General features: G+C 36.0%; 1 protein-coding gene across 2 annotated transcripts in view; it reads left to right on the top strand.

The window, feature by feature from the left end:
• spen (spen family transcriptional repressor) overlaps positions 1-19906 on the top strand; it is a 33597-nt gene that overhangs the window by 2690 nt on the left and 11001 nt on the right. The window contains exons 2-9 of one of the 2 annotated variants that reach the window (XM_083570608.1): positions 750-1070; positions 4371-4997; positions 17946-18103; positions 18191-18391; positions 18686-18837; positions 19049-19174; positions 19519-19632; positions 19721-19834. In XM_083570608.1, coding sequence (XP_083426734.1) covers positions 750-1070; positions 4371-4997; positions 17946-18103; positions 18191-18391; positions 18686-18837; positions 19049-19174; positions 19519-19632; positions 19721-19834 — 1813 coding nt within the window. Of the gene's footprint in view, positions 1-749; positions 1071-2538; positions 2729-4370; positions 4998-17945; positions 18104-18190; positions 18392-18685; positions 18838-19048; positions 19175-19518; positions 19633-19720; positions 19835-19906 lie in introns of those variants that run through there. The other variant, XM_083570609.1, reaches the window with a different exon arrangement.

Below are 19906 nucleotides of genomic sequence, written 5' to 3'. Positions count from 1 at the left end.
CTTAGTAAATTTGTTCCTAAGTGTGTTAAATGCTTATTAGTCTGCGACACTTTTCACATATTGGTTACTGCTTTAATGTGATTGAATCAAAGTTTTTTCCCTGACCTGATATTCTCCTTTCTATTTGAGCAGTTCTGGTCAGGGCTGTGCCTTTAAACATGGACATCAGGTCACACCCTTGACATTGATGTCACTTGACTCTGACAAAATTTACATATTGCCAAAGATACTTTCACTAGTTGTGTTTTGGTTGCGTTCTTTTGGTTATCACAGTCAAGATGCAATGACTTTCAAATTGGAGAGTTCAGTGTAAAAAAAAAAAAGCAGTGGATCTTTCATTCCAAATGTGAAAGTCTCTTAGTCAGAATCATTCTGTCGTTCGGAAATTCAGTCAGTTTTACTGTATTGAAATCAACGCAACATTGATTTCTCAGTAATTTTGCAGATACCACTGCACTTTCCACTAATCATGAACCAAAGTTGTGCATCCAGTACTCATTTCAGATCAGCCAAGATGGCAAATGACCAATATTTTGTATATCCTTGAACATTTTTTTATAGACCTGAATAATCATGAGATAATTCTGGTATGACAACTTTCTGTGGTCAAATGAAAGCCAATTAATACTACATATACTAATTATAGGATACTAAAATTTATTATTTTGTTAGAAAAGTAGAATGCTATGTATTTAAAATAACACACAACTTATATAAAATCTAACGCATTTTTGCTTGCCATTTTATAGATATGGACGAGTGGAAAGCGTCAAGGTCCTTCCGAAGCGTGGATCTGAGGGTGGAGTGGCTGCCTTTGTGGATTTTGTGGACATTAAAAGTGCACAGAAGGCTCACAATACTATCAACAAGATGGGCGACAGAGACCTGCGGACCGATTACAATGAGCCAGGGACTATCCCAAGTGCTGCACGAGGTCTGGATGATAGCCTGTCTATAGCAACGCGCGGGCGCGATGTTTCGGGGTTCACAAGGGGGGCGGGGGCCACAGTTTATGGGCCTCCTGCGTCACTCCACAGCAGAGAGGGACGATATGAACGCAGACTAGACGGGTAAGTGGACATAGTTTCTCTGAAGCCTAGGGAACAACACTTTTCTTGTAGCTTGTATTCTTTTACAAGCGTTTTTTGAGTGCAAAGCAAGGGAAGTAAATGATTCTAGAGAGAACATAGTATTTTTTAAAGCTCTGCTGCTTTTCAATTAAAACATGGTAAAGATGTTTAACCAGTCATACCAAGTATATAGGGTTTAGAAAATAGCATTGAAAGTGTTCTTTCTGAATCAGAAGGCTCTGAGTTGGATATTATAGAGAACAGATTCATGGGCATGTGTTGGATATTTTGATATCTTGGGACTTCTGCAAGCAATGGGAAAGTCCAAAGTATTGCCCTTACCTGGGATTTCCCTGACGTGGAGTACATTACTGTCCATCATGGATTAATATCTTACCATTTTTGTATTTTACTAGAACACAATTTAGAATATTGTGGTATTTAGTTTTGACATATTATTGGTAATTCTTTAAAAAAAAAAAAAAAATGGGTGACTCATAAATAATTCACTGGACTCACTGGATGGTGTTCAATGGATTTACATTGGATTAATGCAGGAAGCACAAGGATATTTATACGCTACAGAGGTACTATTTTCTCTTTTTCCTTTGGAATCATGTGCTTTTAGAATTCTGCCATTAATTATATGGGAGACTTCTGCCATTGGTCATCATGGCAGAAACTGACAGAAACAGTGAGCAAACATCTTTATTTGTTATTTATTTTTAGGCCATTCTCATTTAATTTCTGCTTTTTATTTTTTGCTGAAAATCTCCAAAGAGGAGAAAAAACGACTGTTTATTGGATATAAAGGAATATGCTGTCCAACCAAATGAAGATGGAACACTGTATTTTTGGACCCTGAAATTAAACTGAAGATGGAGGTATGGTTTGGCACTTGGTGAATTTATTCACGTTCACCCTGGATTTCAGATTTGGATTACCTCTCCAATGCTGGATCTTGAACTACACATGACTTTGGATATACTGTTGAGTGCACCAGAAGTCAACCAGGACAAGGATTGTTTTTTTTGAGTCACTTTCTGAACTAATACTCTGGCAGTGGATTATAGCTAGGCACCTGAAATTTACTTCTGGAAAATGTTGTCTTTGGGATTAGTAAAGATTTTTGAGAAAAGGACTTGGATTATATAATTATTTTTGTAATTTTTTTTCCATTGTTCCTAACTTGAGGATGTACCTACTGGAGTGGAAAAAAAAATCAAGGACCTTTTCTTTTGATGCAAAAAAAAAAACTTAAAACTGTGACTTGGAGTGAGAAAGGGAAGAAAGAGTTACAAGTTAAAAGTTATAGTTACATAGTTATATTATATAGTTACATAGTTATAATTTGAAAAAATGTCAATCCAGAGAGACACAAAAAAAATCAAGACTTCCAATCATTTTTTTAAAGAGTCCAAGTGGATTTGGTTTTCTGAAGACCTCTGAATTTTTTTTGCTCCCATAGACATTTCCTGATATGCTCACTTTTTGGAATATTTCTGGATTAAACCGACCAAGATAAGGATTATTTCTTCATTTTTTCCCCTACCATTTTTAAAACATTCTACATTTTTAACTTTTTTTTTTTGCTCACAAAGTTCTGTCTCCCTAAATTGTATTTGGAATTGTAGGTCGAGTTACCACTGTCTAAAAAGGTTGGTATGTTCTGCCCTGTGTATTTTAGCTGTTCTCTAACTCCTAGTTTAACTCCTGTGTCTTTCTTTCCATTTCCTACTAACAGGCTGTTTTTTTGATAGCTGTTGGCATCTCATTTTGCTGTCTCGTCTTTGTGACTCTCCCTGGCTCTTTGCCCTTTGCTCCCCCCAATAAATTGAAAGAAATCAAAGTGAGAAAAAAAATGAAAATGGCTAGTTAAATGTCTACTCTGAAGTGTATATGCATATAAGCGGAGAAGAGAGCATAAGAGCTGTGGAGTGTTAACTTTTTTTTAACCTTTTTTTTTTTTCTTAAAGTTTGTTTTATTTTATTTATTTATTTATGTTTATTACAAGAGTGGACTTTGTGCTACAAAGGCTGAACTCAGTCAGGAAGCCAGTCAAGCTCTCAAATGCAAATATTAAAGTGAAAATCAAATATAATTTAGTTTTTAAGATGGATTTTCCATTAGGCATCTGAATATTTCGAGTTTTATGGATCTGTTTTAACTGAACAGACAAAAAAAATAATATAATGACAAAGTACAGCGAGCAACAATACTTCTAAAAGCTTGTTTAAACGACATTCAAAAACTTGCCTCAGTGTTTAAATAGTTACTCAATAGTGAATTTTGAATTAAATGATTCTCTTACAATTCAGAAGTACAGTATAACCCAATTTACATTGTGCAAGTTTGATTCAGTAACTAACACACTATTTAACATTTTCAACACAATATTTTCTTTAAAAAGTTCTGTAACCTCTTGCACTTTTAAATTCCAAAAACTAAGGCAAAACCAGCCAAAATTATTATATATAATTGGTATATATATATATATATATATATATATATATATATATATATATATATATATATATATATATATATATATATATGTGTGTTTCTATTGCTATAAAATGGTTATTAAACCTGCTTAGTGCTTGCTTGCTAAAAATTAATACTATACTATAACATATTATTCTCTACAGTTGAAGATTATTATCATTGCCTGCATATTTCTGACAGCATGTTTTATGGCTCAAACTGTCACAAGTATTAAGAGTTTCATAAACTTTTGCTTGTTTCTATGTTTAAATAGTGAATTATATTGACCCGTCAACTTAGATTACTAATTTATATATAACAATTTTTTGGTAAAAAGTCTTAAAAAAGTCTTAATCAAGATTATGAATAACAAAAGTTTATTCTCTCTAGTGAAATATTTTTTACAGCATGTCCACAAAATAAAAATACAAAAACAAACTCTCAAAAATTTTATTCTTTTCAAATATGCTAATAATATCTGTTATGCTATTACTTGACATACTGATACAGTTTTCATATCTAAGAACCAAATGTATTTTATATAATACAATATTACCATAACAGTGGTTGGCCCAAATTTATGAGCTTAGTCATACACAAGTGATCTGTTACATTTTTGTGAAAGCTGCTTGACAAAATAATATCCTCACAAAGTTACAGTGAAACCAATATGATTGCACAAACTGTATTTGGATTCATTTAAATAAAATCTGAAATGCATGTAACCTGACACTAAAAAGAGATTTATGTACTAGCTCATGTCATAATAACAAAGCTGTCATTCTCTCCATCCATCCTTTTCCATATCTTTCTAGGGCTTCAGAAAGCCGGGAACGCACTTATGATCACAGTGCCTATGGACACCATGAGCGTGGCAGTAGCAGCAGTAGTTTTGATCGCCAGCGTCACTATGAAACGGAGTATTATCGGGACCCTCGCGACCGAACTCTTAGTGGAGTTGGGAGTGGGAGTGCTAGTTCTTCTAGTGCAAGTACAGGAGGAACTCCTTTAGTGGTCACTGGAGGATCAGGAGGAACAGGTTTGAGCAGCAGTGCTGCTGGTGGAAGCAGTGCTAGTGCTGCTGGAACAGGAAGTGTGGCAGCCGCATCAGGTGGCGTTAGCTTTTATGGATCTCGTTGTCGGAGTCCTTGTCGTTTTGAAACTACAGAAACACGATACGAGGCCCGTACACGTGAATCATTTACACTGGCAAGCGTGGTGCACCGGGATATCTATCGGGATGAGAGAGGCAGGCGAGGAGATAGAACTTACCGCCACAGCCGCAGCCGATCTCCGCATACCTCACAATCACACAATGTTTCACCACAGAGGTTGACCAGCCCTGCAGCAAGACCCCATCATTCCCCAAGTGGATCTGGCTCTCGTAGTCGCTCTTCCAGCTCTGACTCAGCCAGCAGCACCAGCAGCAGTGGCAGTGGCAGGTCAGTGAATTTTAACAATACATTATTTATAAATTAAGTATCTTTGTATAGTTTTTCTTGGGTTACTAGTAGAGTTAGATAAAACTCACAACCATATATTTTATGGTGGAAGTTGCTTATTTGCTTATACATGACTTTCTATCTGTTTTATTTATTGGAAGGGTATTTTTGCTTTCCTCTCTCTTTTTGGATTAACTGTCAAACGTAAGATGTTATCAGTATGTCTTCCATCATTGCTTGTATCAAAAAACTAAAAATGTTGCTGATTACTGACGATGTGGTGAAGTTATGGTTGGTGCAGTCCTGGTGGTTGTAGTAAACAAAACTCAAACTAAGATGCAAGATGTTTGTTACATACGGATGGTGGTTAAGACGATTAACACATACAGTCTATAAGTTAGTAGTACCATCAAGGCCGTCTAGTTTTCTCTTCAGAAAACTGTATAAGATTTTTTTGCGGTTAAATAAAAGCTAGTTGCAAACAATTTGTTGTCGGTGGTGGTTGTAGTGACTTGTTGCCTTTCTAGCCAATACCTCAAAGCCTATACCACAAATATAGCATGTCATTAAATACAGTAAAAGTCAACACTTTCTGCTTCCAAAGTGAAGTGTTCGAACGCATTCCTGCCCTCTGTTCTGGACTTTTTTTGCAAGGCAAATTTGATCTCATTGAGACTGACTGCTCTCAGCCACCTTGAGTACCCAGGGTCAGTGTTGTAGCTTGGAATGAGATTACCCATGTGGAGGAGTCACACATCAAATTTGCTTACAACTCTTTTTATTGGAAATTCAAGTTATGACTGGTTGGTGGGCTTGAAAATTTCTTTGGCTGTAACAATCTGTGCCACAAGATGATGATCTAGGAACTGATCTTGTCAAATCGTACAAACAAAAACGTAAATAATTATGAAATGTAACTTCATGCAGATTTTAAACAGAAATTTATGAAAATTTTCAGGCATCTGTTTAGCATGAAAGATGTTGATTACTACATACCTAATGTTTGGCAGGTGTTGCATGGTGTGGTATAGGGCAGTGAGATATCTACCTATTTATTTTTTATGTTTTTGTGTGTCTTTGTACGTATGTAATGATGTGATGTAATTCAGCTGCCTATCTTGGCCAGGTCTCCCTTGCAAAAGAGATTTTTAATCTCAATGGGCTTCTCCTGGTTAAATAAAGGATAAAAAAAAAATAAATAAATAAATAAATTTAGCCAAGCTAATATATTAGCCTTTAGCATTATTCAGGTTCACTTTCAATATTTGATTGCTGCCCTGTTAAATAAAATAAAAAATATATTGTTTAAATAAACAATGAATATAAATTCATACTTTTGTTGGCAGATTTTTGTGATATTTCAAACAAACGATTTTTTTTCACTCTTAATAATATTGATCAGAAACTGTCCTTTTACCTTCGTCTTTTTTTTGCTACACATTGACAATATCACTTGTAGCTGCACTGGAAAATAAAACTCAGCTTTTTCAGTGTCAACGTGCTTCAACTATACATACCGTATTTTTCAGACTATAAGCTGCTACTTTTTCCCCACGTTTTGAACCCTGCGGCTTAAACAACGAAGCGGCTTATTCATGAATTTTTCTTCAAGTAAAAAAAAACTGAACCCCATAACATAAGACCAATGAAATTCCCGAATGTAAACAAAAAAACGCACCTCACCTGTGTTCTGAGCTGCACGGCATCGGGAGAAAAAACTTTTTTTTTTAAACGCACGACGATGCCAAAAGATACACTCCCGAGAGAAATAGTTGTGAAAGGAAGGAGGAAGACAGTAAACAATGACTTTCTTGGTAGGCTACTGTTTAGATACAAGCCGTTGTAACGTGTTGAGTCTGGGTCATGGGATAGCTCGCTAACTCCAGTTGCAACAGAAATCATATAAGCACAGACAGGTTTCCAAAACTCATGCTTTTTTATTTTCCTTGGCAACAGCGTTACGGGTTAGTCAAAGAAACTTAAAAATGAGCATCAGAAAATAATGACATATTCCTCGGTCTTGCACACATGCAGTAATAGCGGAAAAATGCGGCGGCAGGCTATTCCCAAAATACCGCTATGCTCCTAAAGGAAGCGCAACATATTTCACCCGTTACACCGTGTAACAGACACTGTCTTTCATTAAAGCCTGTGTAAAGTTTATTAGTTTCAATGTAAACACGCCTGTCTGCGGGTTATAGACAGATGTGGCTTATTTATGTTTAAAAAAAAATCTTTGTCAAATAAGCGGCTTATATATGGGTGCGCTTTATATTCCAGAAATTACGGTACTCACAAGATGGAGCAATGTAGTAGTTCCCCATCTTTTTGTTATAAATTTGGTGTGATTCAAAATACCACATTGCAATTCTACATTGTATTCAGAAAGTATTAAGACCTCTCACCTTTTTTAATTTTGCTATGTTGCAGCCTGATACTACAATCGTTTAAATTATATTTTTTTCTGATTAATCTACACATTTAGTACCCCATAGTTACAAAGTGAAACAGAAATCTAGAAATGTCTTTTTCTTTGACAAATTAAAATACCTGAACTATCACATATATATAAGTATTCAGACCCTTTGCAACAATACTTGGTTACTCAACTTGGTTACTCCCAATTCTCTTGATCGTTTCTGAGATGTTTCTACAGATTGATTGGAGTCCACCTGTGGAACAAATTACTGATTAAACATGATTGGGAAAGGCACACACCTCTCTATAGAAGGTTCCATAGCTGACAATGCATATCAAAGCAAAAACAAAGCCATGAGGTCAAAGGAACTGCCTGTGTAGCTCAGTGACAGAATTGTTGCAAAGCACAGATCTGGGAAAGGCTACAAAAATTGCAGCTGCACTAAAGATTCCCAGGAGCACAGTGTCCTCCCCAATTCTCAGATGGAAAAAGTGTGTCACAACCAGGACTCTTCCAATTGCTGATTGCCCAGCCAAACAGCAATCCGGGATAGAAGGACCTTAGTAAGAGAGGTGACCATGAACCCCATGGTCACTCTGACTGAGCTCTAGAGATTCTGTGTGGAGAAGATACAACGTTTCAGAGGGACAACCATCAGTGCGGTTCTCTATCGATCTGGGCTATATAGCAGAGTGGCTAGACAGAAGCCTCTCCTTAGTGCAAATCCTATGAAAGCCAGCTGAAGGATTCTCAGACTATGTGGAACAAGATTCTCTGGTCTGATGAAGATTGAACTTGAATCTGGCCTCAATTCTAAATCTCATTATATGCCCAAAACCATCTCAACAGTGAAACATGATGGTGGCAGCATCAGCAGGGACAACTTTGTGAATGTTCTAGAGTGGTCCAGACAGAGCCCTGACATGAACCCTATTAAACATCTTTGAAAGACCTGAAAATGGCTGTCCACTGACAGTCCCCATCCAACCTGACCAATCTTAAGAGAAATTGCCATGGAGTATGGCAGAAAATCCCCCAATCCAGCTTTGTCATACCCAAAAAAGCTTGTTGTGTCATACCCAAAAACGACTTGAGGCTGTAATTACAGTCAAAGGTGCTTCAACGAAGTACTGAATAAAGTACAGTATCTCACAAACATCTTAGTAAATCTATACTGCTCTACAAGCTGCACACTGACTACTACTAAAATGTGAGGTGTGTACTCATTTTTGTGAGATACTGTATGTACATGTGATATTTCAGTTTTTTAATTTAAAAAAATGTACAGATATTTCTAGAATTCTGTTTTCACTTTCTCATTATTAAGTACTGAGTGTAGATTAATGAGAACAAAATTAATCTTCCACTCCAACCCATGTAAACCATATTTTTGTCGATCTGGCTTTGTGCACAGGCACATTGTCATTTAACATGTTACATGTTACATTTAACATTTAACATGTTTGGGTCGTTTAATTCAAGTGAAGGGAAAATGTAATGCTACCAAATCCAAATACATCATAAACAATTGTGTGCCTCTGACTTTGTGGTAACAGTTTGGGAAGAACCACATAACGATTGAAAAATATTAAAGAAACAACTTTGTCTTTGAAACATTTGCATATGTAATGCTTTAGTCACCATGTTCATGGGTTTTGTATCATCATAGTGCGAATGAGATTGAGTGAATCTGTGAACGTCCACATGAATCCGGATATATGCAAAAACTGATTTTATCCCCACTGGCATTACTTTCTAATAGTTTCCCCAACTTACGTGTTCATGCTTAAATCTAAAAATGTTTACAGTACTATACTGTGCATACGTAAAAACATTAGAAGCTCTGTTTTTTCGTAATTTTTCTCCCTGAATTGATTTGGCAATGTCAAGAAAAAGTCAAGTTTTTAAATGGATAGACGAAAAGTTAGAGTTGATGAAATGGCTAACCAAAATTATAAAGATGTTTGTTTTAGAATGGTTTACATGATTGTGTGAGAAATAATGAAGTACAAATATTTGTTGCTTTACTTAAGTAGATCCTTCTGGTATCAGTACTTCACTATTTATTTTTTAGACAACTTTTTACTTTCACTCATTACACTTTTTGCACAAATGTCTGTATATACAGTTTCAAACCAGGCTTGTTACTTTCACCTGTTTGGCGACATGATCAATATTTCTTCTCATTGCGTGCCTTTTTCAACTTTCCACTGGTGTATCATTTCCTGGCTATCACACACCACAGAAGCTAACAACGAGCCTGCAAAGCTAACAACAAGGCAGAAGGCAACAAGAAGTATCACTGATGTGGATGAGACAGAGGGAGTCAGCGATGTAAACATGACTGAGAACACAGACATTCTTGATCACCTGATCAGCATCAGCTTTGCTCTGCTTGTGTTTTATATGGTGGTTGTTCTGCCTGGATACATTTATTATACAGCAAAATTTGAAATTCCTTTGTATTAATATATTAATATGATGTGAGGTCCAGTTAACAGCATGACACCGAAACAGTTGTTAGTTATGGTTTATTTTTTACTTAATGGTTTATTTTTTAACTTATTTTTTAAGTACAAGCCAGAGCCCAAACTTCTATACTTTAACCTGCGTGAAAAAGTGTGGTCAGTATTTTACTTTTACATTTTAAATCATGAGTATCTGTTGAGTGATGACTTCTATTGAGTGATGGATGCGTGTACTTTTGCCATATCTGATCACTTGACCACTTGTTTTCGAGTAGCTTTTTTCATTCATTACAATGATTTTTAATGATATATAAAAATGTAATATATATATATATATATATATATATATATATATATATATATATATATATATATATATATATATATATATATATATATAATTATATTTTATATTTTGTAAAGGTATAAATATAAATGAATATATAAATATAAATGTATATACAGAATATACATTTATCTGGATTAATGAGAATGTAAGATTTCACTTAATTCATGTGCCATAATTAGAGATTGAGATTTTTATTTATGTATCATAATTTACTCGACTAAAGGATGCTAAGATGTTTTTCCCACCAATAATCCTTTTTAAATAAATAGTGTAGCAGTGAGAGATACTGCTTACCTAGATTCATCTACAGTTATGTATAGGAAGAAATGCTGTCAGGTGTTGAGGAACTGAAAGATGCAGGATTGTGTCTGAAATGACTGATGTATTTTTTTATTTTTTTTGCTGCCCACTTGTGCAGTGTGGGTGTAAAGTCCCCCCCACCCCTGTGAGATCCTGCTAGAACTGGAAATTTCTTGCTACTGCTGGATTGCTTCCCACTCCCACAGCCCAGCCTCAGTCAGCATTGCTTCTGGATGAGAGAGAAAAGAATGAGAGAGAGAGAGAGAGAGAGAGAGAGAGAGAGAGAGAGAGAGAGAGAGAGAGAGAGAGAGAGTGTTGTTGGGCAGTGGAAAGATGTAACAGAGATGACAAAAGGAAGCTGTCTGAATAGCATAATATCTAATAAAGGCTGTTCCCTGTTAATTATTAATGCTGAGACACAGTGCTATATTTGGTTCCGTGTGTTTGAAGATGGGTGAATGGCCTTTAAATATAATACATCAAATAAAAATTTATTTTTATTTTATTTTACAAGCAGTAAGCTATTTGCTTAGTGTGTAACTAACTATTAAAATCTGGCTATTTATTATTTGAACCAGGGCTACATATTGATTATAAACAAAATAATTATGAATCTAATCTAAACAAATAGTTGTGGAATCTAATCATTATAGATACATACACAAGCCAAAGCCTGACAGTAACAGAGGTCAGGTGAATTAATTACATTGGCACCTTGCAAGGGGGAAAGTCAAGTTAAGTCAAGTCAAGTTTATTTCTATAGCGCTTTTCACAACAGACATTGTCTCAAAGCAGCTTTACAGAAAACAACAGTCAAGGTGAACGGTGTGCATTTATCCCTGATGAGCAAGCTGTGGCGACAAAAAAGGCGGCAAGTGTTCTTAATTCTCATATGTTAGTAGTAGGTAAATTGGCTACGTGTAACGATCTGAACGACTTAACACGAAACAAATTGAGATGACTGAAACAAAGGATCTGAAGACAGCAGATTGTTCAGAGTATATATGAACTGCTATCCACTGACACATGAGGCTGCAGGTGGCATGTGGGCAGAACTGGACCAGAACTGGATGAGCAAAGAAAGAAGGTGCCCTGGTTCGATAAATCACATTTTCCTTTTCATCATGTAGATAGTCATGTGCATTGCTTTCCTGGAGAAGGTATGGCACCATGGTGCACTACGGGAAGAGTCTAAGTTCACACTTTGAGCAATGTTCTGCTGGAAAATCTTGCATCCTGGCATTTATGTGTATGCTATCGTTACACATAACATCTAACTAATAATTGCTGCAGACCAAGTACACCCCTAAAGCCAATATGCTAATTCAGTGTTGCAGTTTACACTCCTCCAAACCACAGGCAGTACTATGATCAATAATGCGATTGGTAGGAGGCACAATAAGACAGTGACATATTTCACATGATGTCACAAACCTGCAGTATTGTGAATATCACTTTGTGACTGTGACCTCATGTACATAGCCAGAGTGTCCCCAGGTGGTGGCCGTCCACTCGATTATAAAATATCAAAATAAAATAATCTATTTACAAGGATTTATAACATATCCTTGTATTGCCTGGCTAAATAATAACCAACAGCACATATATACAGTGAGGAAAATAAGTATTTGAACACGCTGCTATTTTGCAAGTTCTCCCACTTAGAAATCATGGAGGGGTCTGAAATTGTCATCATAGGTGCATGTCCACTGTGAGAGACATAATCTAAAAAAAAAGATCCAGAAATCACAATGTATGATTTTTTAACTATTTATTTGTATGATACAGCTGCAAATAAGTATTTGAACACCTGAGAAAGTCAATGTTAATATTTGGTACAGGAGCCTTTGTTTGCAATTACAGAGGTCAAACGTTTCCTGTAGTTTTTCACCAGGTTTGCACACACAGCAGGAGGGATTTTGGCCCACTCCTCCACACAGATCTTCTCTAGATCAGTCAGGTTTCTGGCCTGTCGCTGAGAAACAAGGAGTTTAAGCTCCCTCCAAAGATTCTCTATTAGGTTTAGGTCTGGAGACTGGCTAGGCCACGCCAGAACCTTGATATGCTTCTTACAGAGCCACTCCTTGGTTATCCTGGCTGTGTGCTTCGGGTCATTGTCATGTTGGAAGACCCAGCCTTGACCCATCTTCAATGCTCTAACTGAGGGAAGGAGGTTGTTCCCCAAAATCTCGCAATACATTGCCCAGGTCATCCTCTCCTTAATACAGTGCAGTCGCCCTGTCCCATGTGCAGAAAAACACCCCCAAAGCATGATGCTACCACCCCCATGCTTCACAGTAGGGATGGTGTTCTTGGGATGGTACTCATCATTCTTCTTCCTCCAAACACGTTTAGTGGAATTATGACCCAAAAGTTCTATTTTGGTCTCATCTGACCACATGACTTTCTCCCATGACTCCTCTGGATCATCCAAATGGTCATTGGCAAACTTAAGACGTGCCTGGACATGTGCTGGTTCAAGCAGGGGAACCTTCCGTGCCATGCATGATTTCAAACCATGACGTCTTAGTGTATTACCAACAGTAACCTTGGAAACGGTGGTCCCAGCTCTTTTCAGGTCATTGACCAGCTCCTCCCGTGTAGTTCTGGGCTGATTTCTCACCTTCCTTAGGATCATTGAGACCCCACGAGGTGAGATCTTGCATGGAGCCCCAGTCCGAGGGAGATTGACAGTCATGTTTAGCTTCTTCCATTTTCTAATGATTGCTCCAACAGTGGACCTTTTTTCACCAAGCTGCTTGGCAATTTCCCCGTAGCCCTTTCCAGCCTTGTGGAGGTGTACAATTTTGTCTCTAGTGTCTTTGGACAGCTCTTTGGTCTTGGCCATGTTAGTAGTTGGATTCTTACTGATTGTATGGGGTGGACAGGTGTCTTTATGCAGCTAACGACCTCAAACAGGTGCATCTAATTTAGGATAATAAATGTAGTGGAGGTGGACATTTTAAAGGCAGACTAACAGGTCTTTGAGGGTCAGAATTCTAGCTGATAGACAGGTGTTCAAATACTTATTTGCAGCTGTATCATACAAATAAATAGTTTAAAAATCATATATTGTGATTTCTGGATTTTTTTTTAGATTATGTCTCTCACAGTGGACATGCACCTACGATGACAATTTCAGACCCCTCCATGATTTCTGAGTGGGAGAACTTGCAAAATAGCAGGGTGTTCAAATACTTATTTTCCTCACTGTATATAATGCTAATAGCTCACTATGTTGACAATAATTCCTGTTGAAAATGAGAATCACTGAAGTTCTAGAAACTGTTCTTTGTGGTATGTGGTTTTGATCATACTGTTCTTCACCTTTAAAAAGAGTTATGACTTGTTTATTTGTTGTATACCATTTCTTACAGAAAAGATTCGAAACAGAAGTTAAACTCTGCAAAGACTCCAAGACATTCTTTATGGTGTGAGATAGTGGGTTTGACACCTCAACAAAAAAAAAACAAAAAAACCTGTCTGCATTTAACCTGCATAGACAGAGCACTCAAAATTGCAAGAGTGTGCCTGACTCCTTGTAAACATTCTACTATTTTCCCTAGAACTTGCCACATCTACAAGACTAGTAACCCGTTTATTTGTTCCAGCATGTTTAGTTTGATGAATAGAAGGTACACAGCACTTTCAAGTAACAACAAACCGAACCATGAATAGATTGTGTAGAATAGGGCTATTAGCAGCACTGGTTCCATTGTCTGTTCATTGTGTTGAAGGTTAAAGTAACCCATGAAGTGTCATGGGTTATATGTTCAGCAGTGGGAGTGCATACATACAGCTGTAGATTTGACCATTTGTTTGACTTACAAAGCTCATATTTCTCCCTCTCTGTCACATCGGCCAGTGAGTTGTCTGTTTGCATACAGGTTCATTTCCAGTTTTGCTGAAGTTACAAAAAAAATAATAGAATGGCATTTTAAGGATTTACCAAATTCTGGCATAATGAGGTGCATCTGATTTGTATCAGTCTGGCAGGTATTAATTTTTCAATGAGAGCAGGTGACAATCTGCCTACTGCTGGAGCATGTGCGCCTGCTCAACTATGTTTGCAATTGAATCTCCCTCTGGTGGTTGATGTAAAATACAACTGTGGTGTTGCACTGGTACATGTGAACCCTTTAGAAGTTCCACACAACTACCTTTTATCTATTTTAATATGCAGGAGTTAAGCCATTATCTCTTGTTGCAGGACAGCACAGGACTGACGCTTCATGGCATGCACACACGTTCTTGTCACGACTGATACATGCGTTTGCAATATTCTGATTCAAATTGTATTAGTCACATACGCAACTGTACAAATTACCACATGTAGTAAAATGTTTTTTAGATGTCAGACAGCTCGGCATTCAACTGATACAGTTTTTGCACTGTGCTTTACCTTTTTTTTTGGTCAAAAGTCTTGCAATCAATCTTCATGTGTATAAATTTGTGTAGGTGTCAAATTACTTTTCTTGTAGCTGAAGTTTACTGCTAGAGCTTCCACACTTTTGATAAGGAGCTCTGCCCAGCTTTAGTGTTCTCTTACATGTGCATAAACAAACATACATAAAATCAATGCAATGTGGTATAGCCCAGTTTCCCTCTTTATTTAAAGTGGATTAGGCCCTTAGTCTCTCTGTGTTGGGTGTTTTATTTTTGATGAGGCAACCTTAACACCAGTAAGCAACACATTTAGTCACCCTGTTGTGTTCTTACTTTACACACCAATCATGATTGTTCCGATAACAAGCTACCAAAACTTCCTGCTAAAGTTGGCCTTAAGTTTAGGGAATGAGACCCGGTGAATGACAGGACTTTAGCATCTGTTCTTGTATGCTTTGTGACTAGGCTCACTTTAACTCTGTCCTTCTGTTCTTCAGACTACACTATGAGAACCATTAGACTAGTAACTGGGGAATGTACAAAATTTAATGATGCATATGACAATGCATTTTTTTTTGTTTTAGAGATTTTGTAGAGAATCTTTTTATTGAATGTCAATGCTATTAATACAGTGTTCCAGTTTGAAGTGCTGCCTATACACTGGGAAACTGAATGAAAAACCCTAATCTTTTGTATTTCACACTCCTTTAACATGTACATACTGTAAGCATTCTGCTTCTGATTCAGTACTGTTGATAAGGGTTGAAAATCTTTGTTACAAATGATTTCCATAATCAAATAATACATTTATATAAACAACTAATCTTACCCTGTTCCAATATAAATCCTAAACAACCAAACTGTAAACACAAATCTTTAAACTTTGACGATTTAGATATATGTTTAAATGGTACTGAAACTGTATTCTAAAATAGATGTTGTTAAATTAATCTTAGTGAAAGCAAAACCTGGATTAACTCAACATACCTTATTTATGTGGTATTATTTTTTTTTTCTAAAATGGTTTCTAGTCAAATATATCAAGCTGCTTCTGAATTTTGTGAGTGATAAATCTCCAGTTCAGTCAGTGCTGTGTTCAATTTCTTCTGTTACAGTGCATCAGAACTGAAATCCCACGGGGTGTTTTGTCTACCATGTGGACAGTCAGAAATGAAGAACATAGTGCAAAGAGGAGAAAACATAACCAGTGTGACTGCTCCCCGTTCTGTTTTTTTGTCACTCACACTTTCAAGAGTGATACATTTGCATGCTTCAGCATAGTGTGAAATCTTTTTTCTACATACAGTCTGACAACTTCTGACTAAGCATGCAACCTTGCAAGTAAACCTGAAAGCAACAGTTATTCAATGGCTTCATTACTGTATTATACCCAGAATCAGTGACCTATGCCGTTTAAAATTTTAATACAGTCCTATTTCTTACGAGTTAAAATGTTACCGATACAGTATGCCAGTAGAAGCTAGTAGTTCTTACTGTTGAGGGTTATAGTATGTTGCTTGTTGTGAGGATCTACAATGATGTTTTTATATATCCATTGCATGTTGTATATGGTAATAAATTCTGATGAGGGTAAATACCTTTGGTATTGTTGCCTTTCCTCCTTCATTTGTGTTTTAAGAGGACGTGCCTTTCCTTCCAGGGTGTATTTGTAGTTTGCATCCACAGCCTCTGAATCTACAGTTACCTGGAAGGGTTTTCCAATAATCTTCAGACGTTCCCAGTGCTGTTGAGTGCTTATTGGCTGCTTTTCCTTTACTCTCTGATCCAAATCATCCCAAACCATCTCAACTGGATTTAGATCGGGTGATTGTGAAGGCCAAGTCTTCTGATTTAAAATTTCATCACTCTCCATCTTGAACAAATAACTTTAACATAACTTAGATGTGTGTTTGTCCTGTTGGAAAACAAATAATGGTCCAAATGCAAACTAGATGGGATGGCATGTTGCTGCAAAATGCTGTGGTAGCCATGCTGGTTAATTGTGCTCTTAACTTTAACTCAATCTTCAACAGTGTCACCAGGACAGCACACCCAGAACATCACACCTCCGAATGTTGAAATATGTCTTCTACTAGAACTCCAAAAAGCATTTATGTAAATTATGGTTTCTGTTGCTGGAAATTCTAATAAACTGATCCTTTGCAGCAGAGGTAGCTCCCGTTCTTTCATTTCTGGGATGGAGGAATTTTTATTATTATTATTATTATTATTATTATTTTATTTTTAGGGATTTTTATTGCTAAAATTTCATACAAAAATATCTGTGAAAAACTAAATCCATTTAATGTATTTAATTGCCATATTACATTAAAATACAAATACAAATATATAATAAAAAAATTATTAAAAAAAATATATAAAAACGATGCATTTTTGTATTCGAATTACTCGAGTCACTCAAGGAATCGTTTCAACCCTAGTACTCACCCTTTCCACTCTTTCTTCACAAGACAAATGATGGTCTAAAGAATATTAAGAAGGCAGGAAATGCTGACAATGCACAATTGCTAATTAAAAACCATTTTAGGTGACTTCCTTGTGAATCTGATTAGAGAATGCCATGAGTATGGGAGGCTGTCATCAAAGCTAAATTAAGCTACTTCGGACAATCTAAATATTGAAAACATATTCTGGGTTTTCTAGTTTCTTTTCTTTTTTGTTTACTACATACTTCCATACATATATATTTCAAAGTTAAAATGTCTTGAGTATGAATGTAATGTTAAATATAATACAAATTATGAAAAACCACCGAAGGAGAAAATGTGTCCACACTTCTGTTACTGTACATTGACCCCAAACAGGTTAAAGTGATTGCTGAATGAAATATAAATGAATGAAATATATTTGAATTAAAATGAGCAAGACTTTAAGATTATTGTTTTTTCATAGTTTCCTAAGCTATTGAGGCCTAACCTATTCTGACTATGGTTAAAAAAATAAAAAATATTGAATGTTGAATAGAACAAATATTTATAAGATTTCCTTTTGTGCTTTTTACATAGTGAATCCAGTAGCAGTTCAAGTGATGAGTCTCCAGCTCGATCTGTTCAGTCAGCAGCTGTACCAGCTCCTTCTTCTCAACTTCTTCCTTTACTGGATAAAGATGAGCCCCGTAAAAGTTTTGGTATTAAAGTGCAGAATCTCCCTGTGCGTTCAACAGGTAAACTTATGGGATTATTCTGTGATCATGATACTGACAGTGATCATGTTTGTGACAATTTAAGACACTTTTCTTGTCACATTTCAGATACAAGCTTGAAAGATGGTCTTTTCCATGAATTTAAGAAACATGGAAAAGTCACATCAGTTCAAATTCATGGTGCCTCAGAAGAAAGATATGGACTTGTCTTTTTCCGTCAGCAAGAGGACCAGGAAAAAGCTCTTAGTGCATCAAAGGGGAAGCTCTTTTTTGGAATGCAAATTGATGTCACTGCTTGGACTGGACCTGGTAAGATTTTATTTAAATTAGCATTGAATATCTTCTTAATGTTGAATGTTAAACAGGGTATATTCCTTTGTCTCAGTCTTTTTACTCGCTGCAAATTTGTATGTATAAATTGTAGTGAAAAATTATAATTCCTACCCAGTACTATGTACATTTAATGTGGTATTTAACTGACATATGTATATTACACATATTGACATACACTTCTTTAAATGCTTTCACTAAACATTTTTATCATCTGTAATTGATTGCTCAATATTTTGCTAAATATATCATGCTCATGTTTTTGGCATATAGAGACCGAAAGTGAGAATGAGTTCCGGCCACTTGATGAGCGGATAGACGAATTTCATCCCAAAGCTACACGAACACTGTTCATTGGAAACTTAGAGAAGACCACAAGTTACCATGACCTGCTCAACATCTTTCAGCGCTTTGGGGACATTGTTGTATGTTGAATTTAAGTAATAGGAATATAGACTTTTTCCACATGTTCTCAGCATTACTTTACTTACTTTTCATATATTAATTAAAATTGAAATAATATTTTTTTTTTATATTTTATATATATATATATATATATATATATATATATATATATATATATATATATATATATATATATATATATATATATATATATGTTCATTTTATGCACAGGATATTGATATAAAGAAGGTAAATGGTGCCCCACAGTATGCTTTTCTGCAGTACTGTGACATCGCTAGTGTCTGCAAAGCAATTAAGAAAATGGACGGTGAATACCTTGGGAGTAATAGGTTAAAGGTGAGAATTAAAACAGATTATTATGTTTATAAAAAGATTAATCTTGAAAATATCTGTATAAGCTCTGTTGCTGTGCTGGTCACTGGTCTAGCATGGGTGTGTTAATGTTTTAGTGGGCACAAACCTTTTTCTCTGGTTTATCTGTGAGTGAAATACATTTTTGCTCTTTGTATGTGATTGAATACTAAAGCAGCATTCCTAACCCAACCTCTTTTTTTACAACTGTGTTGTGTATTCTGGCCCTGAGAATATATCATATAACATACCTATGTCTTATCTCTGTGCTTACATTGCAACATATAACACTTAAAAACGATAGATTTCTTTATTTCTTTGTTTTATAGTTAGGATTTGGAAAAAGTATGCCAACTACATGTGTATGGTTGGATGGCATGGCTTCCAGCATTACAGAACAGCATCTTACAAGACATTTTTGCCGTTATGGACATGTTGTTAAGGTACCCATTCTTCTAACTTCCAATTAATCTCCCTATATTTTTCCCAAGTGATTTCCATTTTTCATTATTACTTTTCCGGTTTCACTAGGTTGTGTTTGACAGACTGAAAGGAATGGCGCTTGTCCATTATAACAATATTGAATGTGCACAGGCTGCAGTGAAGGAAACCAAGGGTTGGAAGTTTGGGGGTAACAAAATCAAGGTGCAAAAAACATGCAATGTATTTTGATTCAATTTGATAGCGTGTTTTTGTATTTTTTTTTTATTATTATCT

The sequence above is a fragment of the Silurus aristotelis genome, assembly GCF_946808225.1.
Source record: "Silurus aristotelis genome assembly, chromosome: 19".
Classification (NCBI taxonomy): domain Eukaryota; kingdom Metazoa; phylum Chordata; class Actinopteri; order Siluriformes; family Siluridae; genus Silurus; species Silurus aristotelis.
The sequence above is the reverse complement of the archived record's forward strand: the minus strand, read 5'-3'. Positions and strand labels throughout refer to the sequence as shown.